The sequence below is a fragment of the Cervus canadensis genome, chromosome 5 (assembly GCF_019320065.1).
Source record: "Cervus canadensis isolate Bull #8, Minnesota chromosome 5, ASM1932006v1, whole genome shotgun sequence".
In the NCBI taxonomy this organism is placed as follows: domain Eukaryota; kingdom Metazoa; phylum Chordata; class Mammalia; order Artiodactyla; family Cervidae; genus Cervus; species Cervus canadensis.
This window is the reverse complement of record NC_057390.1, coordinates 6,766,026-6,783,185: the sequence shown is the minus strand read 5'-3', so window position 1 is coordinate 6,783,185 and position 17,160 is coordinate 6,766,026. Positions and strand designations below refer to the sequence as shown.

Here is a 17,160-nt window from a genome sequence, read left to right as displayed (position 1 = left end):
TCTTCATACATTACTGAAAGCTTAGGAAATCCCAGTATTAAGAGAAAGGTTGAGCATTCTGCCCATCCCCGGGTAACTTATAAGGGTGAATTTGTTCTATTTTGTTTTAAAATGGTTTTTAATATGAAATATGGTGAATAGCCGCCTCAGGATAACTAACAAGAAAAATTATCATGCACCTATTCATTTCTCAGCTGCCGGGCACCTGGCACATGACTACAAGTTGAGCACGCTTGATCAACAACACAGTTCACAGCAACCTTGGAAGCTTGAATCTGCTTACAGAGAAGGAAACGGGCTTAGAGAAGTTATGCAACTGCATTAACAAAGATTTGGCAAGAGTGGAGCGTATTCCATGGATAAAGAAGCTGTGGTACATGTATTCAATGGAATATTACACACCATTAAAAAGAATGAAATAATGCCATTTTCAGCAACAGGGATGTACCTAGAGATTGTCATACTGAGTGAAGTCAGTCAGACGGAAAAGGAGAAATATCATATGACATCCCCCCATCAAGCTAAAAGAAATGATACAGAGGAATTTACAAAACAGAAAGAGACTCACAGACTTACAAAGTGAACTTATGGTCACCAAGGGGAAGGATGCGGGGGACGGATAGTTAGGGATGGATATGTCCATCCCTAAGTATGCACACACTGCTGTATTTAAAATGGACAACCAACAATATATATAAAATATATATTTGCTGTCATCACTGTGGTCTTCCCTTACTGACCCTAGCAGAGTACTCACCATACTGTGGATTGACTGATTTATAACTATGACTAGCCATTTACTGATTTTAGAGTGGCTTATGCAGATTGAGGAAATCAAAGATGCCCCGTGGTGACTTAGAATCAACTTATGGTTACCAGGGCAGAAGGGTGCAGGGAAGGGATAGTTAAGGGGTTTGGGAGGGACATGTACGCACCGCTATATTTAGAGGGGATAACTGACAGGACCTACTGTAGGGCACAGGGGACTCTGCTCAGTGTTATGCGGCAGCCTGGATGGGGGTCTGGGGGAGGATGAGTCCATGAACATGTATGGCTTAGCCCATTTGCTGTGTACCTGAGACTGTCACAACACTGTTAATTAGCTGTGCTCCAACACAAAATAAGAAGGTTTTTTTTTGAAAAAGTGTAACTTATTTCAAGGTCCATCATTCCAACAACTGCTAGACCCCCAGACTCCCCAGGGGAGGGGTCTCAGAACTGTCCTTTCCCCAATACCAGCCAGAGGAGTCCCTGAAGCCTCTAGAGAACCATCTCTAGCCACGCCCAAAAACAAGACTTCTAGTTTAGCTGGAAAACTCAGCTCATGCCATCTGTTGAATCAGCGCTGCATCTGAAGCCGGAATGAAAACACTTACAGAGCACATTGCAACAAAAGCTAAAGCCAGGTGTCCTCCAGCAAGTCATCAAGCTTCCCTTGGACTTAGTCCCTCTGTAGACAGTGAAGGTGATGTTACTCACGGTCTCTGGACCTTCCCGGATTTAAACTCCGGACTCCGGCCATGACTCACCCAGAGTAATCAGCTTTATTGCCCGGGTGACACGATACTGCTTTCCCAAGTGTGTGTACAATGCACGACACGTGTAGTGCCCACTGTGTGCTGTGTTCACACTTGTGATGATCAGTTTATTCGTTACTCCAGCAAAGTTTACGTTGTCAAGAAGTAGAGGTTTGCAATCCTAGACAGGGGGAAAGGAAGCATTGAGAACCAATTATTCATATTTATATTCATGTAAGGGCAACCCACCCCAATATCCTTGCCTGAGAAACACTATGGACAGAGGAGCCTGGTGGGCTACAGTCCATGGGGTCACAAAGAGTTAGACACGACTAACCGACCAGAACACACATTCATGTATATGTAAATAGAAAGGTGCTTGCACAGAAGTTTTAATTTTGCCTTTTTTTTGGCAAAGTCATAATTATATTCCCAGGATATTACATTTTTATGCCTATGAGTCTTGCACTTTGAAGACAACTGGAGACCAATCTATTTTGTAGGAAAAAAATGTTTGAGGACAGAATGCTAACTACAGTTTCTTAGTAATGATATACTTTCATTCTGCACTGATATTTTGTATCTTTAAACCTCTAAAAAATGATTATCCATGTAAGCTCCAACAAGCCAGGTAGATCAAAGATACCAGAATATGATGTATTCCATGCAGTGCTAGCTGATCACTTTTCAGTTACAAAAACCACTACAGTTGTCTAAGGACCACTTAATATTTATAATAAAACATGAAATAATATACTTTATAACAAATAGTCACTTTAAAAAACCCTAAATTTATAATCATCCTTTAAACATCTTATATGCCCACTATACTTTTCTCAGCTGTACCCTAATAAACAAAAATGACAGAAAGTAAATTTTTAGTTAAGCTGCAAATTAAATGCATACAATCACAAAACTTTAAAAATGTTCTATTAAGTTTCACCACTCAAAAGCAAATAATCAGCCAAATGAAAAAGTACTTTGCGGATTCATCCTATTGTCTATGAGAGCAAACTGTTTTATTTGCTAGAGAAGTAAAAGGCCATATGTAATACAAAATTACCTTATACCACTGTACTTGGGGTAACTCATTGTTTTCATCTTTTAAAAAGTCCAAGTAAGGACATACAAGTTGTCCATCTCCCGCAGTCAGTAGTCTCTGGGTAAACACAGTTCTTTCATTGTAACACATGTTAGGTTCATGCTGCACAAACTCTGCAACTATTTTAATTTTGAGGCAGTAAGTTGAATTTCTAAAATAAATCAAAATCGGTTCATTAAAAATATATATTTTTTTCTGTCCTGAAGTATTGCAGGTACAGACACCACACGTTTGTAACGTGTTTATCGCTTGCTTACCTCACTGAGCAATAGTAAGCTCCCGAATCCCCCACTTCAGCAGGAACAAACCAGAGCTTGTCTTCGTGCTGATGAATCCTAGATGCTCTTTCTGTAGACACAGGTGTCATGCTGTCATTTTTATACCAAGTTATAGGCTCTCTGCGCACACTTGTGATAAGAGGACACGAACGAACATCAATTTCATGTGCGGATGAAACTAATGTAATTTTCTCTTCGTGTTCCTCACATTTATCTTAAAAAAGGAGAAAGGGAAAGTCATTTCTATACGAAATTCGTCAACGTTTCTTCATGGAATATCTAAATAAAAACACCAGCTACTAGATTTATTAATTTGTGTTATACAGGAGAGTGTTAAGAACCTGATGGTTAAGAGAATTATCTTGGAAGTCTGAAAGATTTCTAGTCACTTACTACCTGTGTTCTTGAGCAAGTTATTTAACCTCTCTCATCCCCTCTGTATAGCTGTTTCAGGAAAAAGATGGAATAACTGTAATTTGCCCTCCCACCTGAACAGCTAAAAAAAATGGACAAAGTATATGAAACAACCATGTTCAAGACATTGAATGTCAGGGAACAAAGGACCAAAATACCAGAAAGTCAGGACACAAAAGGAGGGGAACCCTAGAGTCTTCCCAAATTACTGTGTAGAGGGAGATTCTAAACCATGGCACTGCAGGGAGGAGAGCAGGCAAAACCCAGTGTTCTTTCTTGAGATGGAGCTGGGAATCCAGGCAAACCAAGAGACCAGAGGGCAGGATACCAAAGAGATTACAGCTGCACCCAGAGAATGAGTGAGTTCTGGAGGACTACAGAATTGAGCATTCCTCCATTCATGTCATATGAATCCCTGAAGGACAGGAGAGGGCCTGTCTTCCTGGAATAGGAAAAGTCTTTGAAGAAATACAAGTTGAAAAATTTCAGGATTTTATGAAAATGACATACCCACAGACCCCAAAGTCACAATGATCCCCAAGCCAAAGAAACATGAAGAAAACCACACCAAGTAAGACAAAAATGATGCAGCCTTCTTACCAGAAACAATACAAGCCAGAAGAGAGAAGAATAAAGATAAGTACTAAATGGGAAAAAAAAAAACCATCTACCTAGAATTCTACATCCAGGGAAAGTACCTTTCAGAAATAGAGGCAACACCGTAAAACTCAAGTCAGACAATTGATAATACCTAGTTAATAATATTCATCCCTATTCCATCATCACAGAAAACACATAATATCAGCATGCTCCATTTTCAGTGACGCAAAACTGGATCATCTGGCTACATTTTATCCTCCAGGTCTTCCAACTATAGTGTCTCTTTTCATTTAATAAGCAATTTGGAAGGTGGTACTTTGAGATTATGTGCATAGTCTATAAATAGTTTTCACTCAATTATTTTTGTATTCACTGATTATCTTGCTTGAATAAATTATAGAGGCAGAAATAGAGGCAAAATAAAGAAATAGAGGCAAAGTACTTTTTCATACTTTTAAAATATTACTTTTTTATATTTATTTTCATATATATATAAACTATTACCAGCACACTTGTACTACCAAAAATATAAGGAGGTCCTTTAGAAAGAAAGAAAAATAGTATCAGATGAAAACAAAAATGAATCTACATAAAGCAATAAATAGCCCCAGAAATGTTTACTACATGGGTAATCATAAAGAGTTTTTCATTTTATTTAAATCTCTTTAAAGATAACTAAAGATCACTTCATGGCAAATAGACGGGGAAACAATGGAAACAGTGATTGACTTTATTTTTGCAGCCATGAGATTAAAAGATGCTTGCTCCTTGGAAGAAAAGCTATGACAAACTTAGACAGCATATTAAAAAGCAGAGACATTATACCAACAAAAGTCAATATAGTCAAAGCTATGGTTTTTCTGGTAGTCACGTATGGGTATGAGAGATGGACCATAAAGAAAGTTGAGCACTGAAAAACTGATGCTTTTGAACTATGCTGTTAGAGAAGACCCTTGAGAGTCCCTGGGACTGCAAGATCAAACTTGTCAATCCAAAAGGAAATCAGTCCTGAATATTCATTGGAAGGACTGATGCTGAAACTGAAGCTCCAATACTTTGGCCACCTGATACAAGGAACTGACTCATTGGAAAAGACTCTGATGCTGGGAAAGATTGAAGGCAGGAGGAGAAGGGGATGATAGAGGGTGAGATGGTTGGATGGCATCACCGACTCGATGGACATGAGTTTGAGCAAGCTCCAGGAGCTGGTGATGGACAGGGAGGCCTGGGATGCTGCAGTCAGTCCATGGGGTTGCAAAGAGTCAGACACTACTGAGCAACTGAACTGAACTGAAAGATAATTAAATGTTTAAAGCAAAAACCATGATTGTGAGATGTATAACATCTGAAAGAGGAACGTGCATGGAAACAGTGGGGCAAAGTTCGAGAAGGGAGAAGTGGATGTGTTCTAGGTTTTTATACTACTTGTGAACTGGTACAATCACTTGAAGGTATATAGTGATGTTAAAGATGGATACCATAAGCACTAGGACAGCTATTTTTTTTAAGTTATTATAAGCCCACACAGAAGATAAAATAAATCATGAAAATTCTCAATTTATCAAAAGGCAGCAAAAAAAAAAGAGAAAAAAGATAACAAAGAATTAATAGTACAAGGAGAAAATAAAATCACAAACTCCTAAAATAAAATCCAAATATACTAATAATCATATTACATTTTTTTCATGGTCTAAGTAACCCAATTGAAAGGCAGAGATAGATTTGATTTAAAAAACGGATTCTACTGTATGCTAACATACACACAAACCCACACATATACACACTTTAAGTGTTAAAAACACCTTAAAAGTAAAAGTGAGAGGGGAACTATTATGTTAATTAAAAGAAGATTTGAATGGTTACTACATTATTGTCAGAGTAGATTTTACACTAAAGCATATTTCCAGGGGTAAAAAGTCATTTAATTATGACAAAGGAGTCATTTGTCAAGAGGTATATGGTAATCTCAGACATTTATTCACCTACTGACAGTGTTTCAAAATACATAAAGCAAAGACTGATAGAACTGCAAAAAGAAATAGAGAAATCTACAATTAGAATCAAGAGATTTCAGCACTACTCACAGTAACTGACAGAACGGGTAGAACAATTAGTCAGAAGATCAGCAATGATGTAGAAGATTTGAACCATGCTATCAGCCAATTTGGCATAATTAGTATTTACAGAAAATCTTACCCAACAACCAAATACACATTCTTTTTAATTGCACACAAGACAACTTATCAAGATAAACCATATTCTTGTTCAAACCCAACAGTTAACAAACTTAAAAGGGTTCAAAGTATGTTCTCTGGTGACAGCTGAATTAAATTAGAATTCAATAACAGAAAAATATCTAGGAATTCACTGATGTGTTTAAAAACTTAAAAAAAAAAATCTAAATAACCCATGCATCAAGGAAGAAATAAGAGGAAATTAGAAAATATTTTGATCTGAATGATAAAATACAACATATCAACACTTGTGTCATGCAAAGGAAAAAATACCTAGGAAGTCAATAGCATTAAATACCTCTGTAAGAAAACAGATCTCAAATTAATAACTTCAGTTTCCACTTAATAAATCAGGAAAAATTAAAGCCTAAGTAAGCATAAGACAGTAAATGATATGGCTCCAAGAGAAAAATCAATGAAATAGAAAACAAAAACAAACGAGAAAAATCAAAGATATCAAAAGCTAGTTCTTTCAGACTATTGTAAATCAACTATATTTCAATAAAAAAAAAATTTTTTTTTTTAAGGAAAAAACCCAGCAACAAGAACAACAAAAGTTCAAGCTTAGATGGTTTCACTGGTATATTCATAGAACGAAAACACCAATTTTACACAAACTCTTTCAGAAAATTGAAGAGTCAGAAACACTTCCCAATTCACTCTGTGAAATAAGTATTATTCTAATTCCCAAACCAAAGACATTACAGGAAAACCATAAACTAGTCTTCATCATAGAATATGATGCAAAATTTTTTTAGACATCTTAGCAAATCAAATCCTACAGTATATTAAAAACCGACAGTACATTGTGAGGTACATAACATGCTAGGAATGCAAAGTTGGGTTCTTATCCAAGAAAAAAGCAACAAAACTAGAAATAGGTGGGAACTTCCTAAACCTAATAGAGGACAGCTATAAAAAACTTATAGCTATCATATATAAGATGAGCAAGAAGGTAAGAATGTCCACTCTAACCACTTTTATTCAACATTGTGTTGGAAGACCTAATTAGTGTATTAGGGCAAGAAAAAGAAATGGCATTAAGATTGAAGGAGAAAATAAAATGTCTATTTGCACATGACGTGATTATCTATGTAGAATATACTATGAAATCTTTAATATGCAAAGAAATCTACAAAAGATCTAGAGGGGTTCCTCACTTGTAGGATATAATATGAATATGCAAACAGGAATGAGTGTATATTATCAAAAACAATTAGAAACTGAATTTTTGAAAATACCTTTTATAACAGCCTCAATAGATATGAGTGATTAAGGATAAATCTGACAAAAGATGCATCAGACCAATCCAATGAAAATTACAAAATAAATTTATAAAGATTAAATTTATTTAAATAAATGTTAAGAGATCAAAGACAATGAAGATGTCTGTACTTCATTCTTTGATCAGAAGACTCAATACTGCTAAGTAGTCCAATCTCTCTAAACCAATTTATACTCATTTCAATATTATCTGGGATTGTGATGGTTTCACGGGTGGATATGTATGCCAACACATCAAATTGTATACCTTAAACGTGTGGTTTATTGTGAGTCTATTATAACCTCCTTTAAAGCTGCTTAAAAACAGTATTGAAACAAAAGTGACTAAGGCGCTCAGCATGATACCTGCATTGAGCCAGGACTGCTAAGTATTTCACTCCTAGGAATAGCAGTAGCAACAACAATTAACAGTGATAAAAGAGTAATCCTGAAGAACTCAGTTCAACACACTCTCCTATTTATCTGGGGTTTGCCCCACGGCTCCACCAAAACTGTTCTGACCAAGGTCACCTATGGCTTTTAAGCTGCTAAATCAATGGCTTTCAGATATCCACTTACTTAACACATCTGCACTGCTGCTGTTGCTCAGTCACCCAGTCGTGTCTGACTCTTTGCACCCCCATGGACCGCAGCACGCCAGGCCTCTCTGTCCTTCACTACCTCCCAGAGTTTGCTCAGATTCATGTCCATTGAGTCAGTGATGCCATCCATCGCACTGGACACGTGCTATCCTCATCCTTAACAGGTTCTTCACTTGGCTTCCAGGAAGCCTCCTACATTTGGTTCTCCTCCTACACTTCGGGCCAGTCCGTCACTGGCTCTTGGATAAGTGGGAGCCTGACCACCCATTCTTGGAGAGCTGTGGGGTTCACTCCTTGACGCTCTGTTCTTTTCTAACTACCCTCACTCCCCATCGAGTCTCAGAGTTCTAATACCACCTGCTTGCCAAGGTCTTCAACTTTATCCCTCCAATCTCTAGCTCCAGACTGCTTAATCAAATCACTATATAGACATCTAATGGACAGCTATTGTGGTGCTGGAGAAGACTCTTGAGAGTCCCTTGGATAGCAAGGAGATAAAACACAGTCCTAAAGGAAACCCACCCTGAATATTCATTGGAAGGACTGATGCTGAAGCTGAAGATCAATACTTCAGCCTCATGATGTGAAGAGCCGACTCATGGGAAAAGCCCCTGATGCTGGGAAAGATTGAGGACAAGGGGAGAAGAGGGTGGCAGAGAATGAAATGGTTAGATAGCATCACCGACTCGATGGACATAAGTTTGAGCAAATTTTGGGAGATGATGAAGGAACAGGGAAGCCTAGCGTGCTGCAGTCCATGGGGTCACAAAGAGTCGGACACAACTTAGCAACTGAACAAGAACAACAACCTTAACATGTCCAGTCTGCCCACGCGACCCTCCCCCCTCTCATCAACTCCAGTCTGCCCACGCGACCCTCCCCCCTCTCATCAACTCCAGTCTGCCCACGCGACCCTCCCCCCTCTCATCAACTCCAGTCTGCCCACGCGACCCTCGCCCCTCTCATCAACTCCAGTCTGCCCACGCGACCCTCCCCCCTCTCATCAACTCCAGTCTGCCCACGCGACCCTCCCCCCTCTCATCAACTCCAGTCTGCCCACGCGACCCTCCCCCCTCTCATCAACTCCAGTCTGCCCACGCGACCCTCGCCCCTCTCATCAACTCCAGTCTGCCCACGCGACCGCCCTCTCGACTCCAGTCTGCCACGCGACCCTCCCCCTCCATCAACTCCAGTCTGCCCACGCGACCCTCCCCCCTCTCATCACCTCCAGTCTGCCCACGCGACCCTCCCCCCTCTCATCAACTCCAGTCTGCCCACGCGACCCTCCCCCCTCTCATCAACTCCAGTCTGCCCACGCGACCCTCCCCCCTCTCATCAACTCCAGTCTGCCCACGCGACCCTCCCCCCTCTCATCAACTCCAGTCTGCCCACGTGACCCTCCCCCCTCTCATCAACAGCAACTCCACTTTGCATGTGCTCAGGCTAAAACCCTCTGTCCCTCACACCCACATCCACTCTGTCTGAAAATCCTCTTGGCTCTGTCTTCAAAGTATATCCAGACTCTGACAACTCAATTCTCCTTGTCACCCTTGAATAGCTTACCTTCATAGCTTGCCTGAACCACTGTAACCACCTCCTAACTGGCCTATTTCTTCCTTTGCCTCCCAATGGCCTGTTCACAGTATAAGAACCAGGATGAGCCTGTAAAATATAGAAATTTCCTGGCAGTCCAGTGGTTAGGGCTCCACACTTTCACTGTGGAGGGCCTAGGTTCGATCCTTGGTTGGGGAACTAAGTTCCCACAAGCGACAGAGTGCAACCAAAAAAAAAATCACCTCTCTAGGTTTAAACAGGAAACCTACACAGTGTTCCCATTTCAGAGTACAAGCCAAGATCCTTAGAAAGGTCACTAAATTCTCTACATGGCCAACCCTCCCCCAGCCCCCATCACTCAAATCAGACCCCTCACCTTTCACTCTGTTCCAGCCACAGCAGATTTCAGTTCCTGGAGCATGCCAGTACTCCTGGCCTCAGGACCTTGGCACAGGCTGCCTAGAATATTTCTCCACCCCAACCTGGTCTATATAGCTCCCTCCACCACCTCCTTCAGGGTCAAGTCAACTTCTTGATGAGATCTTTTCTGGCCACACTATCAAAAAAAAATGTAACCTTCTGCCCACCCCAACCCCAAAACTTTATACCTTCCTTTTCCTGCTTTTTTTTCTCTCTACACTTACCAACATATAACATAATATATATTTACTTATCTAAGGTATTGTCTCTGTCCATTACTGGAATGTAAACCCCATGCAGACAGACATTTCTGTCTGGATCACTCATGGTTGTAGCCCCAGTAGCAGTGCCTGGCACATAGTAGGGCTAAATGCATTTGCAGTAAGAGAGGGAGAGGGGAAGAGTGAAGACGAATAAATGGAGACAATAAAGAACTGTCAGCTATGGGTTCACAAAGACTGCATTTTACACTTCTCCCAAATGAAAACCAGGAGCCCCCGGATTACACTCTTTAAGCAGCAACAAAGTGGGGAGAGACCTGGACTAGACATTTGTGGCATGGATTACAGCTCTTGCTCTGAAATAGCCTCATGACCGTGGGCTCCTAACCTCCCTGGGCTTCAGCTTCCCAATGGACAAATGAGAGAATGAAAAGTAAAGATGTTGAAAGGGCATCCAGCGATACAGTTCTGTGACCTGGAAATCCACAGACACAGGTAAGAAAAAGGATGCTGTTAAGGAAGGTACCACAGGTATTCTACGTAACAGATTTTCTTAGCGGACAGGAACACAAGGAAATGCTTTACTCACCGGCCTCCAGAGAAGGAATCAGTAAAGTGATGACACAAAGAAGCCTGAGTAATACTTTCATATTCTCCTGGAAAAACAAACAAACAAAAATTTTAAAGTAACTATTCCCCCCAAATCTCTAAAGCTACATACATTGACTCCCCACCTGGCTTCACCCTCACCCCCAAGTCACACTGATGGGCTAGTCTCCCTACATCGTTTATGTGATCATGCTTTGTGATGCAAGATGGGCAAAAGGAGGATGAAGACTTTTAACAGAATTGGGGACAAGCTCACACCATTTAAGATGAACAAAACTTCCATCATCTGTGCCGTCATTCATTTGCATTTAAATTTCCCCAAAATCCAACCTATGCTACACCCCAAGTAGACTACTCACTAGACCATAAAGCATCTTGCCTCTACTTATATGGATCTATTCCCCACCTAGAACATAGCCACTGTCAGGACCCATGTGCAAAGCCCCAAACTTCCATATCCTGCTAAAGGTCACACCTTCCCTTTATAATGTATGACATTAAACCCTTTGGATGAAATAGCACAGCTGCATAGAAATGAACCAGAAAGACCAAAAGAAATAATAACAATATATTACAATCGGGTTGGTTCTTTTGTTGTTGTTGTTGTTTTTTCATTTATTTTTATTAGTTGGAGGCTAATGACTTTACAATATTGTAGTGGGTTTTGTCATACATTGACATGAATCAGCCATGAATTTACAAGTATTCCCCATCCCGATCCCCCCTCCCACCTCCCTCTCCACCCAATTCCTCTGGGTCTTCCCAGTGCACCAGCCCTGAGCACTTGTTTCATGCATCCAACCTGGGCTGGTGATCTGTTTCACCCTGATAGTATACTTGTTTCGATGCTGTTCTCTCGAAACATCCCACCCTCACCTCCCACAGAGTCCAAAAGTCTGTTCTGTACATCTGTGTCTCTTTTTCTGTTTTGCATGTAGGGTTATCGTTACCATCTTTTTAAATTCCATATATATGCATTAGTATACTGTATTGGTCTTTATCTTTCTGGCTTACTTCACTCTGTATAATGGGCTCCAGTTTCATCCATCTCATTAGAACTGATTCAAATGAATTCTTTTTAATGGCTGAGTAATATTCCATGGTGTATATGTACCACAGCTTCCTTATCCATTCATTCGTCTGCTGATGGGCATTTAGGTTGCTTCCATGTCCTGGCTATTATAAACAATGCTGCGATGAACATTGGGGTACACGTGTCTCTTTCAGCTCTGGTCTCCTCAGTGTGTATGCCCAGAAGTGGGATTGCTGGGTCATATGGCAGTTCTATTTCCAGTTTTTTAAGAAATCTCCACACTGTTTTCCATAGCGGCTGTACTAGTTTGCATTCCCACCAACAGTGTAAGAGGGTTCCCTTTTCTCCACACCCTCTCCAGCATTTATTGCTTGTAGACTTTTGGATAGCAGCCATTCTGACTGGCGTGTAATGGTACCTCATTGTGGTTTTGATTTGCATTTCTCTGATAATGAGTGATGTTGAGCATCTTTTCATGTGTTTGTTAGCCATCTGTATGTCTTCTTTGGAGAAATGTCTGTTTAGTTCTTTGGCCCATTTTTTTACTGGGTCATTTATTTTTCTGGAATTGAGCTGCAGGAGTTGCTTGTATATTTTTGAGATTAATCCTTTGTCTGTTGCTTCGTTTAATTGGGTTGGTTCTTATGATTGGTTGTCTTCTCCTTTTCTGGGGCTTGCTAGAGCTTTCAATTTAAAATTTCTACAATAAACATGTATTAATCTTACCACAAAAAAATAAAACCTCCACAGCCCCTCTGCATAGTTTAGAAGCCACACCAACAGAGCAGCAGCTACAACAGGTATTGATCAGCCATGGGGCTATGTATTAAACCGAGGTCCTGGTGGTGGTTCAGTCACGAAGTCGTGTGCAACTCTTGTGACCTTGTGGACTGTAGCCCACTAGGCTCCTCTGTCCATGGAATCTGTCGGGCAGCAGTACTGGAGTGGGTTGTCATTTCTTCCTCCAAGGGATCTTCCTGACCCAGGGACAGAACCCAGGTTTCCTGCACTGCAGGCAGATTCTTTACAGACTGAGCCACCAGGGAAGCCCCTGGTAACCTGTGATTTTAATTTCATAACATTTTATCCATATACATGGCAGGGGGCATAATCAGGTCAAGCATTTGACTGATGCCAGGAGGAAGGCATGCCCAGGGCTTTATCCATTAAACATCACTAAAATAATATCAATTGGAATTGAAAAAGGAAAAAAAATGCTCCTTTTGCCTACCTTTCTAAACTACTCAAGCCCACATGAAGTAATGTTCAGTATGGCCCCTTTCCTTTCGGAATATTCCTGTTCCATACTCCTGAGGCGGCGGCAGGGGTGGGGGTGGGATTGCAATTATGTGCACCAAACTCCAATCTCATGCTTCCAATGAATTTATGAAAGTGAGAAAAGTATTAATTCACTCAGTCATATCTGACTTTTCGTGACCCCCAAGGACTATAGCTCACCAGACTCCTCTGTCCATGGGATTTCCCAGGCAAGAATCCTGGAGTGGGTTGCCATATCCTTCTCCAGGGGATCTTCCTGACCCAGGGATTGAACCTGGGTCTCCTGCATTGCAGGCAGATTCTTTACTGAGCCACTAAGGAGGCCCCTAATGTACAAATTTATCCAACAACCTATGAATTCCTCATATTCCACAGGCCTCAGACCAGATTTATTCTCCCCACCAACCGCGCTCCCCACCTCAGTGATAAGGACAACTCTGCCACATGCGTGCACACACACACACACACACACACACTCTGCATGCACGTGCGTGCGCACACACACACACAGCTTGCACACACGTGCGCGCGCGCGCACACACACACACACACACACCTCCCAATGAGAGATGCCGGCTCAGTGACCCTGACGCCTGCCACCCCAGAGCTGCTCTCGCCAGCACTAACCAGTCGATCTCCAGGGATTACCAAACTGGTTGAACCAGACATTACCAAATGATCAAGTCAAAACACCTGTGCCGGCTCCCCAGTGTGCCCCAAACAGTCCGCAGCCCCGAGCACAGCTCCTTCGTGCGGAGGCTCTGACTGCTCCCTTCAGACTCAAGCCTCCGCCTCCCTGTCCCCCCGCCCATCTGCTGTCAGCCTTCACCTTGCCCGGTGCTCCAGCCCTGGAGCCCTTGGCTCTGCCCTGCACCTCCCAAGGTGCCTCCCAATCCATCCAGTCTCAGCCAGGGTCACCCTCCTCCCACCACCCCAGGGAGCCCCCAGAACACTTGCCTGGCTATTCCTTCCTCCCCTGGGCCCCCACAGCCACCAGCATGAATGTAATAACACATGTCACGGCCGTTACCCCAGGACAGGAAGCCCCACGGGGACAGGAACCACAGCTTCCCTATCGCTGCATCCAGCACTGTGCTGAGCCGGGAATTCAGAAGCCCACGGTAAGTGCTCACAGAATGAGTGAGAAAATGAACTAAAGAAATAGCTGTCCTCTATACCCAACCTTGGGGGCAGTGTCCAGGGCAGACCATATAATCTCATGCTTTGGGGAAAAATCTGTCCTTTTAGTTTTACAGCAGATGAGACTTGCCTACATTTTTTCTGTAGCCATAAGTTACTTGCAAACCACAAGTAACACAAAATATTTTAACTAAGACATCACAAACCCAGATTCTAATAACATGAAATCATTAGAATATTAGCTGAAAAATATTCTATTTAAGGGGGAAGGGAGGGTGAGACAAATTGAGAGTAGCAGGGAAACATATACATTACTGTTTGTGAAACAGATAGCTAGTGGGAATTTGGTGTATGACACAGGGAACTCAAACTGGGGCTCTGAGACAACCTAGAGGGTTGGGATGGGGTGAGAGGTGGGAGGAGGCCCCATAGGGAGGGGACATATGTGCACTTATGACTGATTCATGTTGATGCATGGCAGAATCCAACACAACATTAAAACGCAATTATCCTCCAATTAAAAATGAATTTTTAAAAGTGGTATTAAAATGTATAAAAATGTTACAATGTGCTTTTAAAATACAGGCACACCTTATTTTATTGCACTTCGCTTTACTGCACTTCACAAATGTTGTGTTTCATTTTTTTAAAACAAATTCAAGGTTTGTGGCAACCCCTCGTTGGTCCCATCTCTTGGCACCACTTTTCCAACACCATTTGCTCCTTTCATGTCTGTGTCACACTTTGGTGATTCTCACAACATTTCAAACCTTTTTATTTCTATTATGTTTATGCTCATCAGTGACCTTTGATGTTACTACTGTAACTGGTTTTGGGGTTACCACGAACCATGTCCGTAAAAGACAGCAAACTTAACTGACAAATATTCTGTGTGTTCTGACATCTCCATCAACTGGCAGTCCCTCAATGCTCTCCTCGGGCCTCCCTGTTCCCGGAGACACAACAATATTGAAATCAGGCCAACTAATAACCCTACAATGGCCTCTAGGTGTTCAAGTGAGAGGAAGAATCAATGTGGCAAACTTCACTGTTGTCTTATTTTAAAAAATTGCCACGGCCATCCCAGTCTTCGGCAACCACTCCTGTGATCAGTCAGTAGCCATCAACATTGAGAGCAGATCAGACCCTCCACCAGCAAAAAGGCTGTAACTCACTGAAGGCTCGATGATGGTCAGCACTTTCTGAGCAATAAAGTATTTTCTAGTCAAGGTACATGCATCGCCTTTTTATTGCTCATTTAACAGACTGCAGTATAGTGTAAACTTTTACATGTGCTATGAAACAAAAAATTTGTGTGACTTGCTTTACTGTGGTGATCTAGAACCCAACCCCAGCATCTCTGAGGTGTGCCTGCGAACGCAGGGAATAAAAGGCATTCTAAGCATGAGAGACCAGCCTTGTCTCAGGTGGCACAGTGGTGAAGAGTCTGCCTGCCAACACAGGATTTGGGTTTAATCCCTGGGTTGGGAAGATCCCTTGGAGTAAGAAATGGCAATGCACTCCAGTATTCTTGCCTTGGAAAATCCCACAGACAGAGGAGCCTGGCGGGCTACAGTGCTCGGGGTCACTAAGAGTCAGACATGACTGAGTGACTGCACACACACACACACACACACACACAGTATTCTTGCCTTGGAAAATCCCACGGACAGAGGAGCCTGTGCACACACACATACACACAGACACACACAGACACACACAGACACACACACACACACACACACACGCGTCCAAGCCTGAGAAACACCTCCATTCCCATTCTCCTCCACTTACCCTCAGCATGAGGAAAATGATTTCTTTACCTGGTTCAAGCCTTGAAACCTACCTCAGAGCAGTAAGGCCACATTCCTTAAATATCCTGTAATTCTGACATTTTATTCACATAAATAAGCCTTCTCCCAAAACAATCGAGATTAACAATATTGTCATCATATTTACCTTTAAACAGTACTCAGATTATCAAATGAGATAGGAGGCTTTGACGTCCTGCCGTCTGGCTTATTAACTCTTTCTGTCACCCCGAGGAAGTGTGTTTTAAATCTCTACAATACAGAGGAAGAAAATAAAGGGTTAATACATTTCCCAATTACCTGTTCCAGGCCAATCCATAACCCACATTTGTTTATTAAAAATGAGATAAAGACATCAAAAAATCAACTGAATTCTGCCAGCTGTTAGTTACAAGCTCTGGCTTGCTCGATGAGTAGGCAGAGAAGACAAGGAAGGTGCCAAGCTGAATTCACAGTGTGTGTGTCTGAAGATACATCTCCAAATGAATTGTGGGCAAGCAACGTTTAATAACAACAAGTCCAAGACCAGTGTGATCTTGGACACAACTCCTCCTCATTCAGTTTCCTCGTCTATACAGGTGATGATGACTTCAGAGCCCTTTGTATCCTTTCAGATACATAAAACACTTCCCAGGTGGCTCAGTGGTAAAGAATCTGCCTGCCAGTGCAGGAGATGCAAGAGACATGGGTTCTATCCTGGGGTCAACAAGATCCCTGGAGAAGGGACTGGCAACTCATTCCTGTATTCTTGCCTGGGAAATTCCACAGACAGAGGAACCTGGAGGGCTACAGTGCCTGGGATGGCAGAAGAGTCAGACAAGACTTAGCAACTGAGAATGCACAGCTACACATACATAAAACACAGGAGACCAGCCCCAGGGGTCCAGGGTTTACTTCACCTGTCCTGGAACTGTTCTGGGAAAAAGGAGGAGGTGGAGACACCCCCTTCCCCTCCACAGGGGACTTTCTGTCCCCTGATGCATCCCTGCCATCCCCAGGACCCTAGGGTCAGGGGATCAGCTTCAGACCATGGGATGGGGTTGAGTCAAACAACCCAGGAAGCAAGCACAGTGGAGAAGAAGCA

The 17,160-nt window shown here is 42.1% G+C and overlaps 1 protein-coding gene across 7 annotated transcripts in view; it reads right to left on the bottom strand.

The window, feature by feature from the left end:
• Nucleotides 1-17,160, bottom strand: part of IL1R1 (interleukin 1 receptor type 1) — an 84,414-nt gene that overhangs the window by 17,091 nt on the left and 50,163 nt on the right. For 6 of the 7 annotated variants that reach the window (XM_043468032.1, XM_043468034.1, XM_043468031.1 and 3 more), the window contains 5 exons: nt 16,225-16,328; nt 10,795-10,861; nt 2,877-3,111; nt 2,581-2,770; nt 1,530-1,698 (listed from right to left, as the gene is read on the bottom strand). In XM_043468032.1, the coding sequence (XP_043323967.1) occupies nt 1,530-1,698; nt 2,581-2,770; nt 2,877-3,111; nt 10,795-10,855 (655 nt within the window). In that variant the 5' untranslated portion in view covers nt 10,856-10,861; nt 16,225-16,328. The remainder of the gene's footprint in view (nt 1-1,529; nt 1,699-2,580; nt 2,771-2,876; nt 3,112-10,794; nt 10,862-16,224; nt 16,329-17,160) is intronic. The other variant, XM_043468037.1, reaches the window with a different exon arrangement.